The sequence below is a fragment of the Gymnoscopelus microlampas genome, assembly GCF_963454915.1.
Source record: "Gymnoscopelus microlampas genome assembly, chromosome: 1".
In the NCBI taxonomy this organism is placed as follows: domain Eukaryota; kingdom Metazoa; phylum Chordata; class Actinopteri; order Myctophiformes; family Myctophidae; genus Gymnoscopelus; species Gymnoscopelus microlampas.
Window position 1 is genome coordinate 25749149 of NC_139962.1, and position 26043 is coordinate 25775191.

A 26043-nucleotide genomic window follows, 5' to 3' on the forward strand; every position below is an offset into this window, starting at 1 on the left:
TGGCGACGTATAATGTGCCTACACCAACTTCTCTTGTTCTTCATCTCTCCATTCCTGGAATATAACTGATTATGTAATATTAACCATAACCTTGTGTGTGGCCTTGATCTTTGACCTTTTTGACCCAAAAGTCACTCATCTCTTTGAGTCAGCCTGAGCCTACTAATCATTCCCAGAAGCTTTCATGAATATCAGTAAATCTTTCAGGAACGATGCAGGAGTGCATGCCCCACCCGTTAATGCAAACCCGTTGTACCCATTGTCAGTGTACTATTTGTACCCGTCTGTCTGCCTGTGTCCCTTTTATGCCCATATGTGAGATACCCATATATGGGCATATTGGTCGGATCAGCAGTTCTGGAGAACCGGATCTCCTATATGACTATATTAAAATTGACTAATGGGAGGGTAGGCCGGCGTTGCTATGACCACATAACCTCATAACCACATCACTACGACTCAGACATAACCATATATAGAGGCCAGCCGGCGGCCCGTCACTATGACTCAGACATAACCCTGTCACATGCCCATATATGGGCATATACTGATGACATCAGGGATCTCCATATATGGGCATAAAAGGGACAATGGAGTCAGATTGGCGGGTCTGGGCAACCATCGATCCGACCAACTATACGCAGGGCACCGCACTCTCTTGGGTCCTCTGTGATACGCACATGATGAGTTTAAAGTCGACCGATCGGATGGTTCTCGAGATGCGCGAAAGACAGATACACTCACACGCATGCATGCACACATGCACATATGCAGAGATTTAACTCATTTATTTTAGGAATATATAGCTTAGATAGTAAAGCATTTATCAACAGCAATAGCCTACTGTACGCATGATTTGGATTGGACAAAAGCTTGTAACATAGAAACATTCAATGGAGTCTCTTAAAGAGACAGAATTCACAAAGAATTCTGATTAAGGTCCAACTCAAAGGCGACTACTTAATTTTCATGACTCACTACTAGTACAGTACACATATAGGCTACTATACGCACACTCACAATGTGTACAATGTGTATTGCATATTTCATTTGTTTACTTTGTCAATATACAGTATCAGGAAAATGTAGGCCTATATTCCTGTAAGGCGTGTTGATACAAATTACAGTCAATGCAGTTAAAGTCAAGGAACTGATTTAAAAATCAAATAAATACAGGCAAAACACTCTTTTGGATCACCCTGAATATGAAGGCACACAAATGGAGTCATTTAAAAGCAACAGAAAAAAAAGAACTGAATCTAAAAGAGAATTTCCTAGTTCCCCTTTTTTTAATAGCATGTCATTGTCTGTGTGCATGCATGCGTGTGGAATTGATAAGCCTCTAAGCCTAAAACATTATGTACAAAATCATGGCATCTCAAAGGTCTTATAAATGTGTTAAAAAGAAAGACAACATTGCTGATCTAAGTATAAATCCAGAGCCGATAAGATACAGAGCAAAAGCCTTAATTAATTTCTCAGTGTAAAAATGGACTGGTCCATGTTTACATTTTCAGAACTAAACTAACACTGATGTGTGTTGCATTCTTGTTGCATACTACTTTACAATATGAATTTGCAATTATGTGATACATTACATTACTACATTACATTTGATGCTTTTTGTTTGTACTTTCACTTTATCCGTTAGTACCTATATTCAAACTGTGTTAAAGTTTTCTCTATTCAACCATTCATTTAAAGAGAAGTGAAAGTTTTCTCATGAGTTTCTCAAGGCCCAGGGTTTGAACACAATGCAGTCACTGTTTTAGATTTTTGGAAGCTGAAGGTCTCAATGGTGCAATGGGAGACTTTCTGCCCGCACGTGCACACACACAGACCATTGATATAACATGACTGAGGGTTGTAAGAACGTCACTAATGTGTTTAAAAAGGTTGCAAATATAGTATTAGAAAAAAACAATTAAAATAAAGAAATGGATTGCATTGGGGTGTTGTAACTGGACTACCATTTACATTTAGAGAGATAAGATCGATAGATAGATAAAAGAGATACAGCTATGGGTAGCAATAAGATACTAATACTAACATATTGTACTGATAATGACACAAAAGATAACGAAAGGGATCAGCAGGTAGCAGCACACTAGGAAAGATAAGATAAGATACGATAAGACCTTTATTCAGTTGCCAAAGGGAGCACAGCCGTTAAGTTACAGGGCAAGAAAAGTAGCCTATTGTAGATACAGCAGGGTAAAATACATCACACTCAAATAAACATCAATAATGAACAAAATATACTACACTATGCAATTTCAACAGTGTTTTAATAGTGCCGGACAAAATAAACAATAAGAGAACACATAGTAAGCATGTCAGATAATGTCCTTACTGGAATGAACAACTGATGTTACTTCTGAGCAGTTAGTCGAACGAGCCGAGTGACCATTGTGTGACTCATTATACATCTTCATAGCTAGCGGCACAAAAGTCTGTCTAAGTCTGGTACTCGTAGGAAAGGAGTAGCAAAAACTTGACTGGTCCTCCGCACTTGGACTATATATACAATAGAATACAGTTATGTACAGTATTAAAAACCATTACAAGTGAAATAATAAACAAAAGCAATGTTTTGCATATTCATGTATAATATTTTTTTCTATAGGGATGCAAGCCAGTTTCAAATTAAAAAAATAATGTTTATGTGAGAACAGCAAGGAACAGTCAACAGTTAGCAGTCAATTGTATAGCCTCAGGGCTACCAGCACAAAGGAGGGAGGGGTTGCGATCAGCTGTTTTCAAAATGTCTGAAAATGTTTGAAAGATTTTGATATTTCTTGAAAAATATACTAGAATGACATGCTTAACATTGCATCCATTTGAAAGTATATTTCATGTGACTCCCCCAAATTGATACATTTGAACTGGCCAGTCCACAACAATGCAACTCCTTGCAACAGAACCGTTTTAAGGCCAGTCCACTCCACACCAATGCAACTCCTTGCAACTGCCATCAGGGATAATGGTTGCAGTTGCAAGTAGTTGCAAGTAGTTGCATGTTGCAAGGAGTTGCAAATCATTGGTGTGGACTGGCCTGAAGAGCTTGTGCCAGGGATGAAGCCATAAAAGAATATTTTTGTTGTTAAACTTGATTTAGTATCATTCTATACTGTAGGTGGAAGAGTGAAACGTGTATAATCTGAAAAGTCATTCTTAAACATTCTCTCATTAGATTAACCAGTGAAATAATAGTGGAATTAAACTGTTCCTCATTATGATGGGAACCCCCTGTAACCGTCCGGACCCCTGCGGTCAATGGACCCCACTTTGAAAACCACATCATCATCAGCTAATGTTGAATCAGGTGCAATAAATAGTCAATATAATGATCACTTTGTCACCTGCAACATATACTACTCACATACTGTATGCCTTAATTTATAAGTTATGATTCTATACCTTTAAATTGGCGTGCTAGATATGATTTACCTTTAAATAGACCATATATAGGCCTACAGTATGTCTGTGCCGTATGCATTGCAAAGTTGCAAAGCATTGCAAAAAACGTTGTGTTCATTTAGATTAACTATTTAACATGCACAACATGTGCATGTTAAATAATCTACAAAATGGCGTTTGACACTGGAAATAACTGTGGTTAAAATAATGCTGGGCAAGCTGTAACGCTCACTGTGTATTAATATATTTAGAAAATGCTAAATGTCATCAGTTTTGGTAGACAGCTGTGATTAGTGTGGGGGCCAGCTAGGGTAGGCCACAGTTTGTGTGGTTTAGCAGCTCCTCAGACAGGGACAATGACAATTATGGTATCACATCAGTTAAACAGGAAATCAAACTCAAAGGACACATATTATAACTTTTTAGAATTAGAACGAACAAAACTAGCATGACAAATTATGATGGGCAAACAAAGGAAAGCCTTCTCACTTTGTATTACAGTAATATACGTATAATACATACTTTGATATATATTTCATTTTACTGACTGATAATGTAATGACTGCAAAAATATCTATTTTTTTTACCCCTGAAATAATGTATGCATTTGAGGTATTTATATACAAATCAAGTAAAAGGGCCTGAACCTTGTACATGTAGCTGACCAGTAATATCAGCATTCCTTCCTGGGTGCTCATATAAATTATATTGATTGATCAATGATTCATTGTGTAGTCCAGTGCATAGCGCACAGCTTAATAGTGATGTCAGAAATAAGCTAAATATTTGCATTAAACAATAAACAAAGAGTCATGAATAATAGTTGATGAAACCTTAGATGCCTATCGTTAACATTATCAGTTTGGTGCAGTAGGACTGTATTTCCCTTGGGAATTGTTTCGCTTCCTCCTCTCCCTGATAGTCATAATCTCCATCTGTAGGGTTACAAAACATGTCTTCATCTAATCTTATAACCCTGTCTGTCTGTCTGTCTGTCTGTCTGTCTGTCTGTCTGTCTGTCTGTCTGTCTGTCTGTCTGTCTGTCTGTCTGTCTGCCTGCCTGCCTGCCTGCCTGCCTGCCTGCCTGCCTGTCTGTCTGTCTGTCTGTCTGCCTGCCTGCCTGCCTGCCTGCCTGCCTGCCTGCCTGCCTGCCTGTCTGCCTGCCTGCCTGCCTGCCTGCCTGCCTGCCTGCCTGCCTGTCTGTCTGTCTGTCTGTCTGTCTGTCTGTCTGTCTGTCTGTCTGTCTCTCTCTCTGTGTGTGTGTGTGTGTGTGTGTGTGTGTGTGTGTGTGTGTGTGTGTGTGTGTGTGTGTGTGTGTGTGTGTGTGTGTGTGTGTGTGTGTGTGTGTGTGCGCGCGTGCGCGTGCGTGTGTGTGTGTGCGAGTGAGTGAGTGAAATTCAATGGAATTAGCACTCTCCTGGTAAAGTTGTAGGAAATGTTCCCATCATGTGTGGTCACGAGTCACATAGTTGTGGTTGAAAAGCATACTTGCCAAACGTGACATTACATTACAACTAACTTTTTGATATCGGAATATTTACAAGTGAGATGCAAATAAGGCCTAATACACCTATAGTATATAACTTGTATCTAACTTAGTGTGTATGTGTGTGCGTGTGTGAAATTGAGATTAATATATTTTGTACAAATAAAATAAAATAAACTGAACAAATAATGTGCTATTGAATTTGGGCCCCAACAAACTTAGCTACACCTATATCATGTTAATGTGTTTGGTGTAAAGCATGGGGAGTGTTTTGGTGAAAAAAAATCACCAAAGCAAAATGTTGAAACATAATTGAGTAACATTATGTTGATGTTTAGATACATCTCTTTTGTTTCAAGCCCTGTTTGACCATGAAGACACTTCATGGTGATTGGCTGCTGAGGGAGGGGACAACACTAGCCCCAACAAGTGAGTGACTATAGTCACCTCTTGTCAAGTCATTGATAGCCAGGAACCTTTGCCAGACACACTCTGGTGCTCCCAACCACACAGATTTACAGAAGTCAAAAGTTCCTATTTTAACAGTCAACCAGATAGGGTTTATTTATTTCAGCCTTTTTAGATACAACAGAAGGCCCCATAGATAGTGAGACTTAATAAGTATATACTTATAAAGGGATAAAGGGAAATACGTTTTTGGGGGTTTCATTGAGCGAGAGGAAATTTTGAAACATTGTGCAATGGTGCCGCAGAAGTTTTGAAAGATTGTGAGAGACTACTTACTGCAAGCAAACAGAGTCGGTTGGCCGGAGAGTCGGTTGAGAGTCGGTTGGCCGGAGAAGAATCCTCCATGTTGCATCCATACAGAATGGAGAGCTACCTCATCTCGCCTGTGAGTACAACAAATTGGTTTCTTTTCTCAAATGTTTTCTAGCGCAGTCCAGTAATCTAGGGTTAAATCTATTTTGGCCACTACTGTAGTAATTACAATGTCTATGGTTAGACATTAAAAGCTACATTTAAGCAGTACAATTATCAAATAATGAATTTAAAATGATTATTTGTGATGATCTTGTCCATTTCAATAATTTGGCTTTATACAATAATCCATAAGAATTGAATGCATGACTAACCATGACTATTTTACTGTATGTCAATGGTGACAAAAATATGTTTATTTTGGCATTATATGTCCAAAAAGTGCAGATCAGCACAGTTGAATGATAAACAATATAAACATTAAATTATTAACAGCAGGTATAGGCTAATCTTTACTAATTATACGGTTTGATGTCATAAAAGATGACGCATAAATGTTACATTCTTATTTTCCCTTGCAGCCAACAGAAGAAATGTATGAGAATGAAATCTACAGACAGCAAGTAGAATATTCATATAATCCATATGTGCTCGATGGAGATATTCCGTCAGGTGAGATTCACTATATTCAACATGTTGCTAATCGTTAAAATACATTTATCTGTTTGACCAGCTCTAATTTAAAACACCATGTGCTGTTTTGAATTATAGTCCCTAGTTATTCCAATGATATACCAATGCAAAAAGAAACCAGTGTATTGTGGACAGACAAGGAAAATAAACTTACCTCAATAATACCTCAGTAATCAACTCATTTATAGGCTGACATTATTTATACGAACACTCAATCGATAATTTAGTAAAAATATGAAAAGACATTTGTATTATGTGATAATGCTGTAGCTTTCTGTACTGTACATTGTACAGAAACAGTATGTAGTGTACTGTAGGTGCAGCTGGATTCTACCACACTAGTGTTGTATGGAGCACAGGAAACAGATGCCATTTCTGTCTGCCGCTAAAACTACAGACATAGAACAACTTTCGCCCCTTGGGGTTTTGTTAATACAGGAGCGGTTATTTACTTTCTCTTGTAAGCAACTGCTTTGAATATTATTTTACAAAATGCAAAAGATTTTTTTTCGTATCTTATTCACCTTATTGAAAAAGAAAGTCATCTTAAAGCTAAGTGCACTCATCATATTAATCTTGCAACAACATTGTTTTGTTTTAAATAACATTGAGAATGTATGTGGATGTAACCAAATGGACCCATTTGGTTACATTTGTACACTCTCTGAGTTAGAAATGGATAAATTAACACTGAGGATTTTGTTTTATAATCGTTTTTTTTCTACAGGGACAATAAATATACATCTTATAGCCATATTCACCAGCTTGATGTGCTTAATCGTACATTATAGTACATGTCATTAGTTGCATTTATGACATTTGTGTTCAGTTCTTTCAAAGGGTTTGAATCTTGTGGAAGCAGGGCATTAGAGCATTTGACAAATTAGAAGAAAACATAAGATTTTATGTGATTTAAATGGATGCGTATTAATTCCCAATGTACTCAAAGGCAACTATCGAAACAAGGACATTAGAAGAAAACAACACTAACAATGACATAAACAGGAAAGAGCTACAGGCTGAATCCTCTAATATTATTTTCACTTTAGTTGGTTTCAGCACACTTAGAAATAATAATAGTCAGCTGGCTAGTGTTTTCTTTTTTTATGTTTCATGCTAAAAATCGGTAACAGAATAATATTTCGAGTCGTTTTTCTGTAATTTCCCATGACATTTGTATCAAACTGTGTTCTAATAAACTGCCTTCATTATTGCTCAGATTTGGAACCACATACTGCACTGTCAAACAAAAGACAAGTAATATGGGATTTATATGAAAAGCCTAACTTTAAATGTCTGTCCTCCTCTGTTCAGATCATTGGGAGTCCTACCACCATCACCATGGTCACCAGTTTGAAAACCTCCCGGAACTCACAGAGCTGCAGAGTGTGCAGTCTCTCCACAACCCCAACATCATGCGACATGACATGGAGACCCTGTTGGATCCCACCCTTGGGGTATATCCCCATGTTATACAGCAACCAGTAAGGCCCCCACCACAAAATATAACAAGAGTCAATGTTCCAATCCATAAAAACTTCCTCTCTGTTAGGCTACTGTACTTATAATTAATAATTAAAATAAATTAAATAAAAACTCTTATATCAGCTGTTAGCTTAGCTAGATAGCTAAACATTACTGGGAGAAATGTTGTGGGCCTCTCTTTCTCCGGACCCTAAACAGCAGCTTTAGCTTTTTGGCTGCAGGGACTTCTAGGACTTCTAGACAAATCATTTCATTGGGTAGAGGTAGCAACAATCTTACGAATAATAGATTCACTTAGGAATGCATGCGCCCACACACACACACACACACACACACACACACACACACACACACACACACACACACACACACACACACACACACACACACAACATTTATTTCGTAGCAGGTTACTGTATATACACTAGAAAAATCGCAGTTTGGGTATTTGGACCCACACCCCCGTCTTCCAAGCAGTTGTTATGTGAAAACCCCCTTTACCCCCACCCCCACAACCCCCACAGCTCCCCATCTTCCAAGCAGTTCCTACCGTATATGAAATCCCCCATAGCCTCGTCCCGTCCCGTCCCGTCCCATACCCCACCCACCCCCATCAGATGTCTATAAGTGTCATGGTGTCATAAGCCTGGTCACAGAATGTAATGTGCGATATCCTTGCCTTGACATGTTCTGCTTTACATGTACGTCCTCCTGACAGCTTAGACGACATGGTGTAAACATGTGTCAAGCTGGTGTAAAGCACAGGAATGCGTCACCAAACAGAGTAATCAAAGCCAATCAAATTTTAATGTGTTCAAGGTGCCATTTTTACGACCCAATTCCCCTCGCCAATCGCCGGTGCAGCGAAGCTCTGATGACGAGGATCATGGAGGAAGAAGCCCCCCACCGTCTGATGAATTCTACCGTGTAGAATTTGAAAACCTCGCAAAGAGCTATTTCACAGAACTGCAGAGTGTGCAGTCCCCCCACAACCCCAACCTCACATCCCCTGACATGATGGAGAACCTGTTGGATCCCAACTTTGATGTATATCCCCATGTTATACAGAAACCAGTAAGGCCCCAACCACAAAATAGAGTAAATGTTCCAATCCATGCAAACTTCCTCTCTGCTAATTTTATCAAAAAAAGAAAAAAAAAGAATCAGATGTATTTAGTATTACCAAATATCAAATAAAATACAAATAAAAACTGGTTAGTTAGCTGTTAGCTTAGCTTTAAACAATACAGGCTTCTCTCTCTAGACTCTGACCCTAACCACCTGCTTTAGTTGTTTTTGCTGGTCTTCTAACAACATGAAGGTGTTTGGATGAAACTACATACAGTAATAATAATAATAATAATAATAATAATAATAATAATAATAATAACAATAATAATGCATTATACAGAGCACTTATCAAGACAAAATGATTTACAATGAAAGAAAAATCTAATCAAAGAACAGAACGAAAACACGATAATGAAATACATACTTTAAAAGAATCAACAGTAACATTTCAATAGCTAATGGAAAGGCCCTCGGACAAAAGCAATAACATAAAATTATTAAGGGAAACCAAATTACATGCACTGATCTTTGACCTGCAACTGGGCAAGGAAAACTCCCAAGAAAAAACCCTTGATGGGACAAAAAGAGAGACTTTGGGAAGTAAAAAAAAAAAAAGAGGGGGGACCCCCTTCCAGGGTGGACAGTTGTGCAAAAGGTCCTGAGGGGGCAATATTGAAATACAACAACAAACAAAGAACAAAACAGTTAAAGGAGAAGTGCACCACCAATCTTCTTTTCTATTATTTACAAACCCTGTGATGAGCTGACCACAAGGAGAATTTTGATTTGTATAACATTCCTTTACGGTGAATGGAGAATCCAAAAACGAAGAAAATACTTGATGAATTGAAGTAAATTGAGGCCAAGATTAACAGCAGCAAAACGATATAAAAATCTGGTTATAAACTCCAAAACAACGCTCACAGTGTGAATCCAAGTGTCTTCTATCTATCTAGTCGTATGTTGCTACTTTCAAAATATATATTTTTTAAAGAAAATGTACTTTTCAATTCACTTGCGAAGAACCGTGAAGAGGTGTGCCTATGTGGGGTTCTGGGCTGGGTTCAACGGGAGCTCATTCACATGCACCCGCACGCCCAGGCGTGTGTGTCATTCATGCATGAGATTTAGCCCGAAAGTCATTTTAAAAGTTAATTTTCGAAACAGACTTTGGATTATACTGTGAGCGTTGTTGAGTTTATAACCACACATTTTGATATAGTTTTGCTGCTGTGAATCTTGGCCTCAATTTACTTCAATCACAAAAAAATGTGGGTGAACTTAACCCATTAAGACCTGAGGCCGATTCTACAAATGCCTTCTAAATCAGTAGTTCTCACACTTATATAATATATATAGAGATATTTGGTCCGCTTACATTTTCTTCTGCCATATGAAGTGTTGTGGTTGTATTTCCTGGTGTATATGATAGCCTACCTGTTACCAGTGACTGTCAACATTTTGGTACTGAGTTCCATATTAATACAAACAGAATATACTGCACAATTGACAGCAAACTATTGCTGGCCAAATTATAAAATATTTCACTAGGTTGTAGTAACAATCTTAGTTTATAAGATTGTTACTACCACTACAACCTAGTGAAATATTTAATAATTTGGCCAGCAATAGTAAAATATAACAATACATGCACATGCACATGCACATGCACATGCACATGCACATGCACATGCACATGCACATGCACATGCACATGCACATGCACATGCACAAATGCTTAAACAAGTTTTTCTCAGCCGGTTCTATACTGTATCTGTGTAAAATATGTTGAAGTGTTGCCCAGCTGAGCATAGTTATGATGCAACCACAGTTGTTCCCTTGATACTTGTCACCTCAAGTGAGATGATTATAATGCACATTAACACTTCAGAGAATGACCTGCCGTTAATTTATCCACATGGATACAGGCTCTCTCAATGGCCTCACTGGAACACTGAATGCTCCACCTTTTACATTGCCATCAAATGTGGCTGTTTAACGTTATTTTGAGAGTAATAAATAAATAAAAACATGTCCTTCATACAGTACATACATACAGTACAGTAGCCTACATAGGTACATACACGTGTGTGTGTGTGTGTGTGTGTGTGTGTGTGTGTGTGTGTGTGTGTGTGCGTGCGTGCGTGCGTGCGTGCGTGCGTGCGTGCGCGCGTGCGCGCGCGCGCGCGCGTGCGTGCGTGCGCGCGTGCGTGCGTGTGTGCGCGCGCACGCGCACGCCTGTGTGTTTGTTTGTGTGTAACAGGAAGACAGGCATTAGGCTGTTAGTGTCTATTGTTCATTAGCCCCGTCAAAGGCTGTGAATTCCTGTGCGATATTCTTGCCTATAAATTGCTGAGTTTCTCACATATTCTGTTTTACACGTTTGTCCTCCTGACAGCTTTTAGACAACATGGTGTAAACATGTGTCAAGCTGATGCATATAAAGCACATGATGTGTCATCAAACAGAGTAATGCCAATCACATTTGTATGTGTTCAAGGTACCATTTTTCCGACCCATTTACACACACCAATCGCCGGTGGACCGAAGCTCCGATGATGAGGAGCATGGAGGACGAAGCCCCCCACTGGAGGTGTCTGATGAAGAGTGTCTGAGAGAGCGCATTCATTCTGCCACAGCTGGTGAGCTAGGTAACCACTTAAACCTTCCAGGAAACTGGTCAAAGGTTGTCTCCGCAATTGGTGCGCTCTTTTTCCCTCTAAACCAAATCTAAAAAAAAAAGTCGATCTACAAGGTTACAACATGTCACGTGACACGTTGTGAGCTTGTAGATCTGCAATTGTTGGCGAATGTTGCCCCCCTCCTGGTGGGGGCTCCTCACTAGCAGGTGAGCCAGTAGGGTACAACAGCAGTGACAACGCACAGAGACATGTGTGCGGGGAGTAATTCATTGGCATAATGACTAAATCTGGAAGAAAAAGCGGTAATACATAATTGGCTACTCTAAATTTAGGGGGGGAAACATCTGTAAGATTATGAACAATGGGTGTGGCCTATGGTGCGTCATGATCCAAGGAATCCAGGACAAAAATATATTTTGATTCTAGGATTTACAGTTCAAAATGAATAGGCCAAAATATACAGTGCGCTGTTAAAGCGCCACCATGGACGTGGGCATGGCCTACTGTATTCAGGTAGAGGCATCATAATCAAGCAATTAAGCAATCCAGATGAAAAGACATTTTGATTCTACATTTTACAGTTCAAAACTTGAAGATGGAAATGTAAAGTGGGCTGTTATGGCACCACAATGTGACAATCTCATATAATGTGGCTGGCTATGGAAACCACACTAACATGGATAACCTATTTAAAATCCCCAGCAGGCAACAAAAAGAAGATCCGACTGTATCAGTTCCTGCTGAACCTACTGAGAGATGGTGAAATGAAGGATAGTATCTGGTGGGTGGATCGAGACAAGGGGATATTCCAGTTCTCATCCAAACACAAAGAGGCTCTCGCACACCGGTGGGGGGTCCAAAAGGGCAACCGCAAAAAAATGACTTATCAGAAGATGGCTCGCGCTCTGCGCAACTATGGTAAAACTGGAGAGGTGAAGAAGATAAAGAAGAAGCTCACGTACCAGTTCAGCGGTGAGGTGCTGGGAAGAAAACCATACATGTAAGGCAGATACTGTATCAGGATGATTTTCAGTTTAATCCATGTTGTTGATCTTGTAAATAGCATATATAGCAACATAATTTGAATCAACTGAACTGCGGTAGGACACTGTATGTCCCTTTAAGAAGTGGGCTAATATTCCATTATGCATTTCATTACACAGTATATTTCCACAGAACTACTGTGTAATAATGATTTGAGCATCATTATAATGACTCATCGTTTCACATAGGCTACCAGTTTGAGAATAGTCAGTTATTTTTGTTTCAACCCAAATACATCACCACACCTTGATTAGTAGATGGAACATAAGAAAACATATTTTGTCAACAGAATCTTCCAGAATAGCAAGACATATAACCACTAGATGGCCTCAGACATCTCACAAATCTCATTTGCAATATGCATTGGCATTACCGTACTGCTGGACTCTCCTGTGTTGGACTAACTTAAGTTCTCATTTTCATTATATATGATATATATTGAGACACACGATATTGAAAGCAACAAGAAACTTGAACTCTCCAGCATTAAATGCACAAATAGCACTGAGGTGAGCTAACTAATTGCCTTCACTGTTTTTTCAGTGTAATTACATGGATAAAATAAATAAAAGGAGCAACGTCATGAAACTCTGAATGTAGCCGTTAAAAAATGTATATAATAAAGCTTTTAATGGGTCGAGGATAGATATTTATAGTGACTCCATATACTTTTTTTCCCTGTTGAAAATACATTGTTTTTGTTGCTGAAGCATAAAACAATTTTAAGAGATAACAACAATCCCAGCATTTGTTGTAACCATTGTATTTTTCTTTTCAAAATCTTTTACAGAATTTTAAACAAATGCTTCCACTGTTGATGATTGTTTTATTATGAAGACTATTCTTACTCCACAGGCTCATCACAGTTTTACACATTTCCTCAAACCCAGGGCAATCCTTTATACTTAGCAATAGAGGCCTGAGATGGAAGTGACAAGTCAGTCACCCAGTTTTTATTTGGAAGTGGCCAGTCACCTAGTAACCTCCCCTACACCTGGTGATACTGCATATAAACACTGGGGCCGTCCACTGAAGTCTACCTAGGCTTACTGAGAAAATACAAGGCCACCTGCCCCGCATGCATACCTACACATTCATGCACGCGCACGCACACGCACACACACACACACACACACACACACACACACACACACACACACACACACACACACACACACACACACACACACACACACACACTATCTATGTTACATGAACGCTCTGCCCACTAGGGTGTAAATATTGTTGGGTGCTGACACAGCTCTGTGACGGAGACAAAAAGGAATGACATTGTATTAGGACCAGCACAAACAGCAGCCTTTATAACTATTTCTTTTATTGTACTATAATTTTCTTCAGTCTGTATTTAAAAGCTAGAAGTGGGCATTGCTTTTGTTTTTTTTATACATTTGTTGGCACTGTATACAGTAACTAACAGGGTAGGATTAATGACGTTTTTTTTATGGACAAAGTCGTGATGGAAATATGTAAACTAATAAAAAATGATAACAATTTATTCCACAAATATCTGTCTGTTTGAAGTTTTTGCCCTGATATGGAGATGACAGACATCAAAATGATATCATAGTACTGCAGGAACATATCTCTGCTGTCGGGCAGAAACCAGCTATCCAAAATATTAACTTTTCAACACTATACTGCCTCATCAAAGTTGGTATGGTGACTTTATACATTGTCAGATACTTTAATGTATCCTTATATTATCATTACTTTACCCAAATCCAGCTCAAGTGGAGTTAGGAGGTTTTTGACCATTAATGTGAGACAGGCATTTTTCCCATCAAACCACTTAACTCTACAAGTTGGAGTTAGCTGGTTTGTCTGACAGTTTGAGGATCCAATGGAGTTAGGCGGTTTAGTCAGAAGCACTTTTTTAATACTTTTCATTGGTTCAATATTTGTAAAACCCACACATAGACGTAAAGGGTGTCCAATAGCACTTATTTATTTAATAATAATAAAAAACTTTGAAAATTTGAGTTAGCTGGTTTCTGCCTGACAGCGACGAATGCTGCTGTTGTACCATCGAATATGTTCCAGACGACTCATCAAGTACTCTGATAACAGTACTGCACTAGTATAGTTAGTATATGTAGTGAAGGTGACAGTGACGACCACCAAATTCTTTATCAGTTCATCCTTGAGTCCAAGTGAGTCAGATAAACTATGACCCTTCTCACCACAGGGTTTGCCGTTGGAGCTGGAGGCATAAAAACAAAAGCATGAGGGACAGACAGACAGACAGACAGACAGACAGACAGACAGACAGAGAGACCGCTAGAGAGACAAAGACAACATAGAGAGAGGAACCATACATTATTTAAATGAATTGTTGAGCAGTTCAGAATCAACTTTACTGTTACATCACAGGTTTACAGGAGTAAAGAAATGTGTGATCTCTTTCATAGGGATTCATTGTCATTTTTCATGAGGGAGTGGATAGAGATATGCAGGAGAGAACATTTACTCAAAAGACAGGCTCAAATGTAGTATTTGATCCTGATTACCTGCAGGAAAGACAAACAAATTCATATTATTAAGGTTCACCACATCATTACAGTATGTAGTACCTTTAGTCCAGCAGCTTAGTGACACAATCGTTCACTTTGTGATACAAGCACCAACTTTTGCACAAAGTTTCTTCTGGACCTACTTTTCCCAAAATCCCATTAGCCACGCAAAAAAAAAGAAAAATGGCCGCCTCCAATTTTCCAGAATGGCTGCCAGCGAAAGACATTTTATATAGTTTTTGACCTGCATTGTGATTGGATAATCCAATTTAGATTATTTTGGCATCAAAATATAGTTTTTACCACCCCCCCTTACCCCGTTAGCCATGCAAAAAAAACAATATGGCCGCCATTTTCCAAAATGGCTGCTGGCGAAAGACGTGTCTTTTGACCTGAATTGTGATTGGATAATCCAATTTAGATTATTTTGGCATGTACCCAGTCTTGCACCCACATTTTGTCAGTTGTTCACAGCTCTGGGCAATTGGTGGGAGTGTCATCCACACTACTTGCAAATATCATCTTCTGCTCGCCATCCCCAGTTGGCAGGGCTCTCTTGCCTGGCTCCAGACATAGGCAGCTTGATAAGTGGCACGCTTCACATGCTGTGCAAGAGATGCCCTTGTAGGTGGAATGGCGTCATAGGACCTTTGCTTCCGTGCAAACAGGTCAAATCTTGCATCATCAACCCCATCAGCAGTGCTGTTTTTGTCATACATTGTAACGACAAACTTCTCAAGCATGCTGAGATCTACGTCATGTGTTACTGGGTATTGACTGAGCTTCTGGAAGACATGAGACACTTCAGGCCACACTTGCCAGGTTTGCCATACTGTCTTTTTGCCTTTTCCATGAAAGGCTGACACGGCATCACATCCAGTGAAAGTGTGAAAGAAAAGGATGCCAATGGATTTTCCAGGGACTGGATTCTTCACTAAATCGTGAACTGGTAACCACCTGATAGACTGACCTTGACCAAATTCAATCCACATAGCTCTTCTAAGCCTGCATCCTGGAGAGTCGCAAAAGCACTGACTGCAATAGCAAGAATATCTGTGTCACAGACCTTAATCAACACAGATTTATTCTTTTGCTCAACTGCATGTGGGCATGCAGGAAGATTCTGGTATCAGTCTCTTTGTAGTTGCGAGGACTTAATCATTCCAGGCTTTCAGTTATGTTGCAATCACCACATTGTCTGGACATAACATCACAATTTTGTCAGTTAGAAACCAAAAAAGCTCCGTCTTGTTTCATTGTCTCACAGGGAGCTTTTCCAGTTAGGAGGTACTTTAGTTTTGTCAGTCACTCTGCGTCTACTCCCTTTTCCTCGTTTGGATCGTGTTTGAGTCTTCAGACTGGAATTCAAGTAGATGGCTGTCCTATGATACTTTGATGAGTATCTTTGGAACAACATCTTCGACAGCATATTCTTCAAATGTCTTTGATGCCTTTGGAGACAATGAATAAACAAGAGAAGACCCATCAATGATGATGGCATCACATTTTGGTTTATTTGTCTGGAGGAGAAATTACAGTTTTCAGAATGTTGACAAGCTGAGACTTCTGACCACTGTGGAGTTTTCCATTGTCAATCAGTGTTGCAGGGACTGGTTCTTGTCTTTAAATAACTCAAGATCACATTCACGTGATTGACAGGATAGGAAGAGCTGTGAGAAGAGGTGACAGTCGTCTTTTAGAACTTGCACCTTCTTTTCACCTGGACGTCTGCCTCGGCGAAAGAAGCTAACCTTGTTCTTCTTTATTGGTTTGTAGAAGGAAGACTCATCACCCAGACTTTTGCAAAGGTCTCTGAAGGCAACCCTAGTTCTAATGAGCTCTTCATCACGTCCTCAATCCTCCAACTTTGGAACACATACTGTACTTTATGTCCATATTAATTAAATGCTAAGCATCAACCTCATCAGTAACTAACATGAGAACTGACAAGTTACAACACACAGCAACATCTTAGAACAGCCCTATGTATGCAGTGTTGGAGATTTTATTGTGGACAGAGACCATTTACAGACAAATGCTCAGCATAATGTTGGTAAAGGTCTTTAGTTCATTGAGTATTTGCACAAAATAACATAATCAAATGACACCATCTGTTACAAATGTGAGGTTACAGCATCAGTTTAAATCCTAGCCAACAACATGGAGGATGGAAAGCTAATATTTAAGTAAATAGGTGCATGGAACAGTACCTGAAAACAGATACAAAGGAATACACTTGCTTCCTGGACTGCCCGTGCCTTTTTAGTTCTACCTGTTTTCAGGGCTAGGATGAAAGGCAGTGCAGGCTTTCAGCACACATATGTCTTGGGATTCTAATTTTAACCCCTGCCTTCCATGCGGGCCCCTCCCTCTCAAGGCCTGTCATGCAGCAGAGGTGTTGGAAGAAAGGATGGTTGAAATATGGACTGTCTGAGGTCAATGGGGTCTGGGGTTTGCTTTGTTCAGATTGGGGATTGGGTCTAGACAGTGTCACAGGGGAGGGTGCGGTTTATGAAGGGAGGGGAGGCCTCTCTATTAAAGGCAAAGGCTTGAGGTACATAGAAGACTGACAGCAGTCAGTTACATTTGCGGAGGAGACTACAGAATTAAGGATGTCTGAGCCAAAAAGAGCAGGTAGGTTCATAATGATTCAATTCAGCTGATTTTAAAGCAGTTGTAACATTTTCCCTACAATCCCAAATGTATTATTAACACAGTGTTGATGTTAGAACTCCCCAGTTATTTAGTACTGTAACCCCACTTACCTTCAGATTTTTAATATGATGTAGACACATAAATGTATCTATCCACGCTTTTGTGTCATTTTATTTTTAAGAGTAAAAATTGTCAAACACTGCAAACCATCTGTGAGAGAAATATATTCACATCTGGGCGACAGCTCTTTCAAGCCTATGGAACAACTTACATCTTGTATCTGCACAGTATTATGTATCTAAAATAATCTCTTGTATTGTGTATGTCATGTGTTATATCAAGTCACGTGACCAAGTTATTTTGACAGCCATGAAGAGCAGCATCTACTTTTCATTGGAACAGAAAGATTTTGAAACTGTTGAGAGCTGTACGAAGTAATATATTGGGTGAAGGGTTAGTACTGCCTGTTTTCCTACATAAATATGGCATAAAATAACCAAAACACCCTCATTTTTGGATGACGGGTATATTGGGTGACAGGTCAATACTGCCTGTTTTTCTACCTAAATGTGGCATAAAATCACCAAAACACCCTCATTTCAATAATTGCCGTAACATCTGTAAATGTACAAGAAGGAGTCATGAAATGTTAAGCAACACATGTAAGCAACATGTAACAACTTGACATCTGTTGTTATGATGTTTACTATGGTGGGTTTTGCAACTCACCATAGTTCCACTTTGGAAAGTTTACATCTTTATAAGCTTCCTGGCTTAGTTAGACATCCCAAGTATCCCAGTAATAGTGTAGGCTAGAGAATACATCACAATCGAAATCATTGTTTTGGTATGACAACATTTCAAAATGTATGGTGATTTCCATTGTTATTAAGTAGCCTGTTTGACCTTTTTCACTATTTGATTGTCGAACTTCAGTATAGCCACGTAATTCATAGAGGATCTAACTCTCGGAACAGCTAGAGAACACATGTTTAGTAAGAGTAATGGGGGGACAAGATTGGCACTGCTATGCTCCCGACATCATTGCATTCACAAGTAAGCATCACTCATGTTGTACCACTGATCTAAAAATTCCTGACAGGATTCCTATTTGACAAATGACTTTCCACAGTTATTTTCTCTCAATGAGAATCCATTGCCTCTGTTTAGTGAGAAGCTTACATATCAGATGACAGAATGCAGCCCAACCAGTCAACTTGTGTGTGTGCTAAGTGCTTTAGCGTTGGGGATTTGCTGAACAACTAACACAGATTATGAAAACACTGTATGATTTCACCACCTATATTCACTTTATTTATGAACTTTTACAAAAAGATTTAGCGGCTTTACAGTAGGCTAAATATGTATTGAATCAAATATATAATCTTGATTAAAACAAAAAGCAGAACAATCCTAAATGAATATATATATATTGAATAGGTATACATTAATTAAAATAACATATACAACTGAATCAATGAAAACAAATCATTGATGAAAAAGTCTGTACACATATTGTATTAAATACAAATATTTTAATCGGAAGATATTGATTTAAAATTGTAACCTTCACAGACAGGCTTTATAAAGACAAGAATGCAAAGATTATTCTACAACGTAGTATAAATAGTGTCTGGCCAGAGATGCTTGACTGGGTTTAAGTTTATATGAGGCCATTGGGCCTCACACATCCCCAAGCACTCAATGTTACAGCTGATATGAAGCGGTGCACTTGTGGGAGTTGATGACTGTTGCAGTTCAAATGAGAACAGATCCAAAGGAGAGAAGGAGAGGGGATAAATGTTTGAATGACTGTGAGGAGAACATGATGAGAGCGGTCACAACAATGGAAAATCTCAGGCTGCAGGCATATCATTCCTTCTGGTTCCAGAGTCTCAAAAATAGAGCCTAACTAATCCCTCTACTATGATACCTGGGAGACCGTTGCAGGCTGCAGGGCTCATTTATTAGTACAGTATGGCACATATGTATTCTATATTTAAACTCATAAGGTCATCTTGCATCATGTGGAATTCATTTGCTTCATGTGAACTCATATAGTGCAGGAGCTGCAGTGTGTATAACTCTTTCAACTCCTGCTTAGAGGGCTTTACCCTACCGGAAACAGGATGCTTAACAAATTAGTTGTAGATGAGAGAATGAATCCAGATAAAAGCTCTCTCATCTGTATTTATAAGGATGTATGTGAGCAACTAAATTACTGTTTATGTAAGAATGTCATACTTTGTGCCATTTTGTTCAAATTATTGAAAGGAAGAAAATGCAGGAATTCAACAGGAGAACTATTTGCAACTTTGATATTTTAGATATGTCAATAAAGCAAATAGTGCTTAATCCAGCAGGATTGCAGTTTACATGATCAGATAGGAGTTAAGTGAATTTAATGTCGGGTAAAGCTCCAAGACAGAATGCCTAACACCAGTATAAACAGTCAAGAAAGACTCTTGGAATTCCATTAATAAGTCTAGTTTGGGTCTTGAAAATTTGGCATTGAACAAGTTGTTCATCTTTGAATAAGTTGTTCCTCTTTCTCTCACTCTTAATCTAAAAAACCACAACATCTTTGCATGTCTTCTATGCAAAAGAGAGAATCTTTACAAAAAATAAATAAATATACAAATTATATTTGATGTGTTTCTACATTCCACTTGACATATAACCAGTAAGTTTTACAGCTAGCTGGCACTTTTTGTAGCTAGTGAGTTAATCAGCAAATCTACTACATTATCATTGGTGTCCTGTTTTGCCCAAACATAACAAGCTGTACTCAGAGTCATTGAGAGGTAGAGTTACAACACTCCTGTAGGCTTCGGTTGTAAAAGGAGAATATATATATAATATTCAATCTTCAATAATTGAATATCATTAAAACAAACCAACAACTCATTTGGAATTTGTTTTGGTGTGCTCACTGAAAAAAAGAAGAACGTGGAATATGCTTGCCATGGGGTACTGGCCTATTGTTCCAAACACGACTGTGTAGTAGCGTTGAACCCTCTTAATGGGTGTTTATGCAGCACGCTCTCTACATGAACCTTGTGATCGTGTCACGGCGAGATCAAAGAGTGTTGTAAACCTCTCTTTCAATGGTACTGGCTGTACCTCCTTGGCAAAAAAAGAAGACAAACCAAATACACATTTTAAAGGATTTATTTGTATTTTCAACAATCCCTCTCAATAGCCTCAGCATTTGCCAAGAAACCAAAGACTCAGGAGGCAGAAGAGGGGTGCAATGTGGTCTTTGAGGTAGAAACAGAGAAACCGGACGCAAAAGTGAAATGGCAGTGCAATGCAAAGGATATTGCCAGTGGCAACAAGTATGTGATCACGGCAGATGGAAACAAGCACTCTCTCGCCATACAAGCGGTCACTACAGAAGACGCCAATAGCTATGCTGTGATTGCGGGGGGTTCAAAGGTCAAGTTTGACCTGAAGGTCATATCAAAGGAAGGTGGGAGGCTTTGATTTTACAGATGTATGTTTGAGGCCTCCACTTACTCACCTGTGTGGTATGCAGTCGAAACAAAAGAGCACAAAACAGCATCGAGCACTCAATAAAAATAACCTTTGTGTGAATACAGTATGTACACGGTCTATGAACCCTGCACTGTCTTGGTCAGCATTTAACACAGAGGCCTAAAAGCACAACAAACCTCAAGTTGTTTTGTTTGATCACGTGTTTTGTAGGCACTTTGCATTTGCTCCGCTGTAGATGGACAGTCACTTTCACAATCACGTTTTGTTGAACACTTATTTGTTAAAAGCAGCCATGGGAACAATGCATGCAATAATTGTGAAATTATGTTACACAAACTATGAGCCAAGTACGTGGGTCATAGGGTGACACTTGTTTCTACTCCTCCACTGTGAATGATGTAGTTATGCGTTTAGATTTGATAAGGCGGAACTAAATCTGCAAGCAAAGAGAGGCAGTGACTCTGCTGTTGGTCTTTGTGGGTCCACAAGTGATAAATGGCTGCCTGTGCTCACCGCGGCTCATATCATAACCACCCTTGCTCTTCGGCAAGGTGACCTTAACCCCTACACAGCAACAGATTATTTCCTCATGAGTAACCACCACTTGACTGCAGGGCTCAGAATAGGCATAAGAAGCAGCTGATAACACACTGCACATGGAAACTTGTTCAGCCATTTAAAGATGATAAAACAGAAATGTTTGGGTGATAACAGTTGGTGGCATGCCAAATAATATTTGAGCTCTGACACAACAATTTGGACAATAATTACTGCATTCAAATACTGAAGATCAAATCACTCAAACAAGCGTGTAGTTGACGCACAGGATTTCTATTGTAGTTAAATCAATATATATATATTTTTAACGGTATGGTATAGAACATTTTGCCATTCTATGCTTCTTATTTTTGCCTGTTTGTCTCCATGTTGCTGGGTATACAGTAGCCCTTAAGAAAGTGGCCAAAGCCCCACCAGCTACAGTTGATGGAGCAGACCAAAGCCCAGCATCAGGGGAGACTCCTGCCCCAGCCGCAGCAGAACCCATAACCACAGGAGGGGAGACTCCTGCCCCAGCTGCAGGAGAAGGAGGAGAGACCCCTGCCCCAGCTGCAGCAGAACCCATACCCAGCCCTGCTCCAGGCAGTGAAGGTCCTCCATCTGATGGTAAGTCACACAATATAATGTAAGCCCAAGCCTAGTGGAATTAGTTAATTCATACATTAATTCATTCATTCATGCATGTGCATCTCAAAGCAATGACCTCGGAATTAGGGTGTTCCACTTGACAATGCAGTTAAATAGAATTATTCCCTCACCTGTGAATAAGGTGTTTGTCCTCTTAGCATAGCTGTAGGCCAGTCTGTCGATCGATCTGTCCAAAACTTTGGTGCCAAACAAGATATCTCAAAAAACCCTGGCGGAATTTGCAGTACACATTTGTGCTCCTCTGAGGATGAACCCTACTGATCTTGGTGACCGGGTAGCTCAGTCGGTAGAGCTCTGCACTTTGAACCACAAGGTCATGGGTTCGATGCGGGGCACCAGCAACTCGGTGTATGAGCGCTTCAAATCGTGCGGTAAGTACTGGGAGCTGATGGTAGGTGTGGAGCTCCGTCTGAGCAAGCCATCAACCAAGAGTCTAGCACATTGTAGCGTTCTCGGCTGATATACCAACAATAAGCCTCTTCGGCCTACTTACTTACAGTGGTCTTTCTTCTAAATAACTCAGATTGATTGCAGATTGCAGGATGTGTGTGTGTCCGTGTGTGCAGGGTGCTTTTGTTTCCCCTGTCTCCTGACATCATTATATCATATTATTAATGCTGCTCCCATAGATGGTGGAATGTCATTTTCCTCAGGAGTTTGCGTCTCCTCCAACTTGTTAAATCTGTCGGTTAAGAACAGCACGCTAGGTGATGGCACAGCTGAAAAAAGCTTAAGTGAGTGTTTCAGCAGCGAAAAAACACAGAAAGGGCCTTAGATGGGCAATATTCCCATGGTTGGAAAAACATTTTTTGTGTTCTGATTTACATGGGGGAGGAAAGAAAGAGAGGTTGATGATTCTGAGGTTGTAGATATTGGTGAAAGGGGCGACAAGCCGGAGCCATCAACATTGAGTGAGAAATCATAGGTGGAATGGGTGAGGGTCTGAGGGAGTAGGGGCCAATACAAAAGACAGATTTATTGCAGTTTAGTTTGAGAAAGGTCTTGTGCATCCATGTTTTGTACATCTGTGAGGCAGGTTGGGGGGGGGGGGTGGAATGGGTGGCTGAATTGATGGAGAAGTAGACTTGTGTGTCATCGGCATAGCAGTGAAACTGGAGGCGATGGTGGAAGGGGGATTTGTCCCAGGGGTAGAATGTAGAGGATAAAGAGGAGGGGACCAAAGCCCCTGTCAGCGTGTGTGACTAGGGCAGTGGATGATTTGCAGTTGTATGAGACATATTATTTCAACAAGGAAAGAGTTATGCCAAGAGGAAGTTCCAGGGGGTCCCCAAATAAGTTTAACCGCATTAACCCTGTACATAAGCTATTTGAAAATAAATGATCTACAAGCTCACATCGTGTCACAATGAGAGCTTGTAGATCAGTTTTCTTTTTTTTAATCTCGGGGCTAAGTGTCTTGTTCAGGGACACTTCCACATGTGAGCCGGTGACCTTTACCAGATGACCTCTCGCTATGGCCGCTCAAAAAAGCGTGCTGGATGAGGGCAGGTTAGAGAAGGTGTCAGCCAGTAAGGAGGAGAGATAGGAGGGATGGATCGATTTTAGATTCTGGAAATGAATGGAGTGCTTCTGCTTGTCAAGTGTGTGGATATCAGTGTCCTAGCCCCAACCATCCGTGAATTCACCCTATCATGTGTCTTCTGCAGAACCAAGTGCCTGTCAGCGTCTGTCAATCACAGGGCCCTGAACGCAGACGCTGATTGGCTCTTCCACTATTTGGTTTCTGCAAAACGCCCACCCAGCACTTGGGGCCAGACCGGTCTGCAGAATGTGAATTCACGCGACCAGGATTTTGATTGGGCAAGTGGAAATCAGCCTTGAGAGGTTACCATTTCCATGACATCACCTGAGGGTCAGACTCACTTCTGTACACAATGCAAAGGAAACCTTACTTTATAAAGTGCAGTAAATAGCCCAAAACTGGGTAGTCCAACTGGCCCAACGAGGGGTGCGGTGGGTTGGGAGTGGTGTGGTTACCAACATCAGCGATAGGGGGTTCCAATGTCAGCTATGGCCAGTCCTTCCCAGAAAAAAAGGCTATCTAAGTTTCACTCTCTCTGTGCTGGGCCTGGCATCCATCTCTGCCACTCTTTGTGTCTGTCCCTCTCGCAGCACTGGTGTTTCTCGATGGTTCGATTATTACATTGAAAATATTAATAACTGAATACCAGCTATCAGCTGCTCTTAATATTGACCCACAAAGCATATTGGACTCTATTACATCCACAGTACAGTAGGCTTACCATAGCAATGATTTTGGTAAACATTATTTCTCCTAATATTTAACATCTAAGTAGTCAAAATGAAATTATATGTTGTTTCTGCTTTGTGTACAGTGTTTTCCTGCTGACACAGATGCAGAGTTGTTAAGCCAACAATTAGACTACTTTAATACTTTTATGTATTATTTGTTTGTGTCAGTATTATTTACTTGCCTGGTGATACAGTATGTAACTCCTATTACATTACACTACTTAACTATGCCAAACAGTCGATCATATCATAAGAATATCATGTTCACACCATGCTGTTTGACTTACTGCATTTCATTTATGGAAAGTTAAAGCATGTTCCTGTCATTCACATAATGTTTTTATTTCCAACTACAATATTTGTAGTCATGAACCCTGGCCTGAGACAGGCTGAAACTAAGCATGTGAAAATGACCTGAGCTATCTAGCCAGTTAGCTAGCTTATCTGTCCCAAACTTGATTATTAGGATCTACATCATCTTTTCTATTTAGGGGGTCAAAAAATGACATCTATAATTAGGCATGCATTTTCATCATTATATAGCCAATATTTAAGGTTTTAATATTTTAAAATATTGAAATGCCACAAACATTTTGTTGCCTGTACCTGAATGAGTGAGTGACACATAAACCCAGCTTGATTCTTGATACCCTTGAAGGTACATAAATAGTATCTCTATGGAGTTCCTGCGAGAGATAAATAGCTTGTTGTGATGGCACCCACCACTGACCAAATGCCTCAAGAGAGCCTGTGAGCCTGTAGAGGGTGCTGATACCCCATTTAACTAAAACACTGTACAATGCAGTACAAGTATTGACCTTATTCTTGGCCCCTCTCCAGGGCGGCGCCATAGAGTTTTTCTCTTTTAACATTGATGAGTGTTTCCAGCTCGGATTTGAAAATTGTAATTCTCAATATCTCTTAGCTGCTACTCTGTGGTTTCTGGTTGGATACTGTAGGCTGGCTCATCTTGACAGAATGACGATAACCCAAATGCTGATGACCAAATGCTTTCTAATATGGATTTTGATTTGGAATGTCATCCTGTTACATCCATTCTGTTGCACTTTCAGATGGACAGCCTCCAGACACTAGACAGGACCTGACTGGTCTCTTCACTGAGAGACCCCTGAGTGCAGAAGTCGCTGTTGGTAAGTGGCAGATCCAAAATGCACAAACTAATAATCATCTCTTATATAAGGCCATGTCTCTTTTGCCTCTAATTAAAAGCTAATTGGACAAAATGACATGTATTTGTAAATAATTAAAACAATTTAGTAAATAAATCAAGTAAAAAATAAATACTGTAGGTGTCGTG

The 26043-nt window shown here is 39.7% G+C and overlaps 2 protein-coding genes across 5 annotated transcripts in view; both read left to right on the forward strand.

Annotated features, from left to right (window-relative positions):
- The first annotated feature begins 5287 nt into the window (after positions 1-5287).
- spi1b (Spi-1 proto-oncogene b) lies at positions 5288-14086 on the forward strand. 4 transcript variants are annotated; one of them, XM_084057550.1, is made up of 5 exons: positions 5288-5759; positions 6208-6298; positions 7634-7803; positions 11376-11526; positions 12223-14086. In XM_084057550.1, exons 1-5 carry the CDS (start codon positions 5718-5720, stop codon positions 12519-12521), a joined length of 753 nt encoding a protein of 250 aa, XP_083913676.1. In that variant the 5' UTR covers positions 5288-5717; the 3' UTR covers positions 12522-14086. The 4 variants fall into 4 exon arrangements, with proteins under 4 accessions (XP_083913676.1, XP_083913678.1, XP_083913675.1 ...); XM_084057552.1 differs by having other exon boundaries at positions 5290-5759; positions 11376-11517; XM_084057549.1 differs by having other exon boundaries at positions 5292-5759; positions 12220-14086.
- Positions 14087-17704: 3618 nt separating this feature from the next.
- mybpc3 (myosin binding protein C3) overlaps positions 17705-26043 on the forward strand; it is a gene marked incomplete at its 5' end in the record, with an annotated part of 46985 nt that continues 38646 nt past the window's right edge. The window contains 5 exons of the mRNA XM_084054557.1: positions 17705-17726; positions 20950-21219; positions 22188-22409; positions 22730-22894; positions 25799-25876. Of these exons, the coding sequence (XP_083910683.1) occupies positions 17705-17726; positions 20950-21219; positions 22188-22409; positions 22730-22894; positions 25799-25876 (757 nt within the window). The remainder of the gene's footprint in view (positions 17727-20949; positions 21220-22187; positions 22410-22729; positions 22895-25798; positions 25877-26043) is intronic.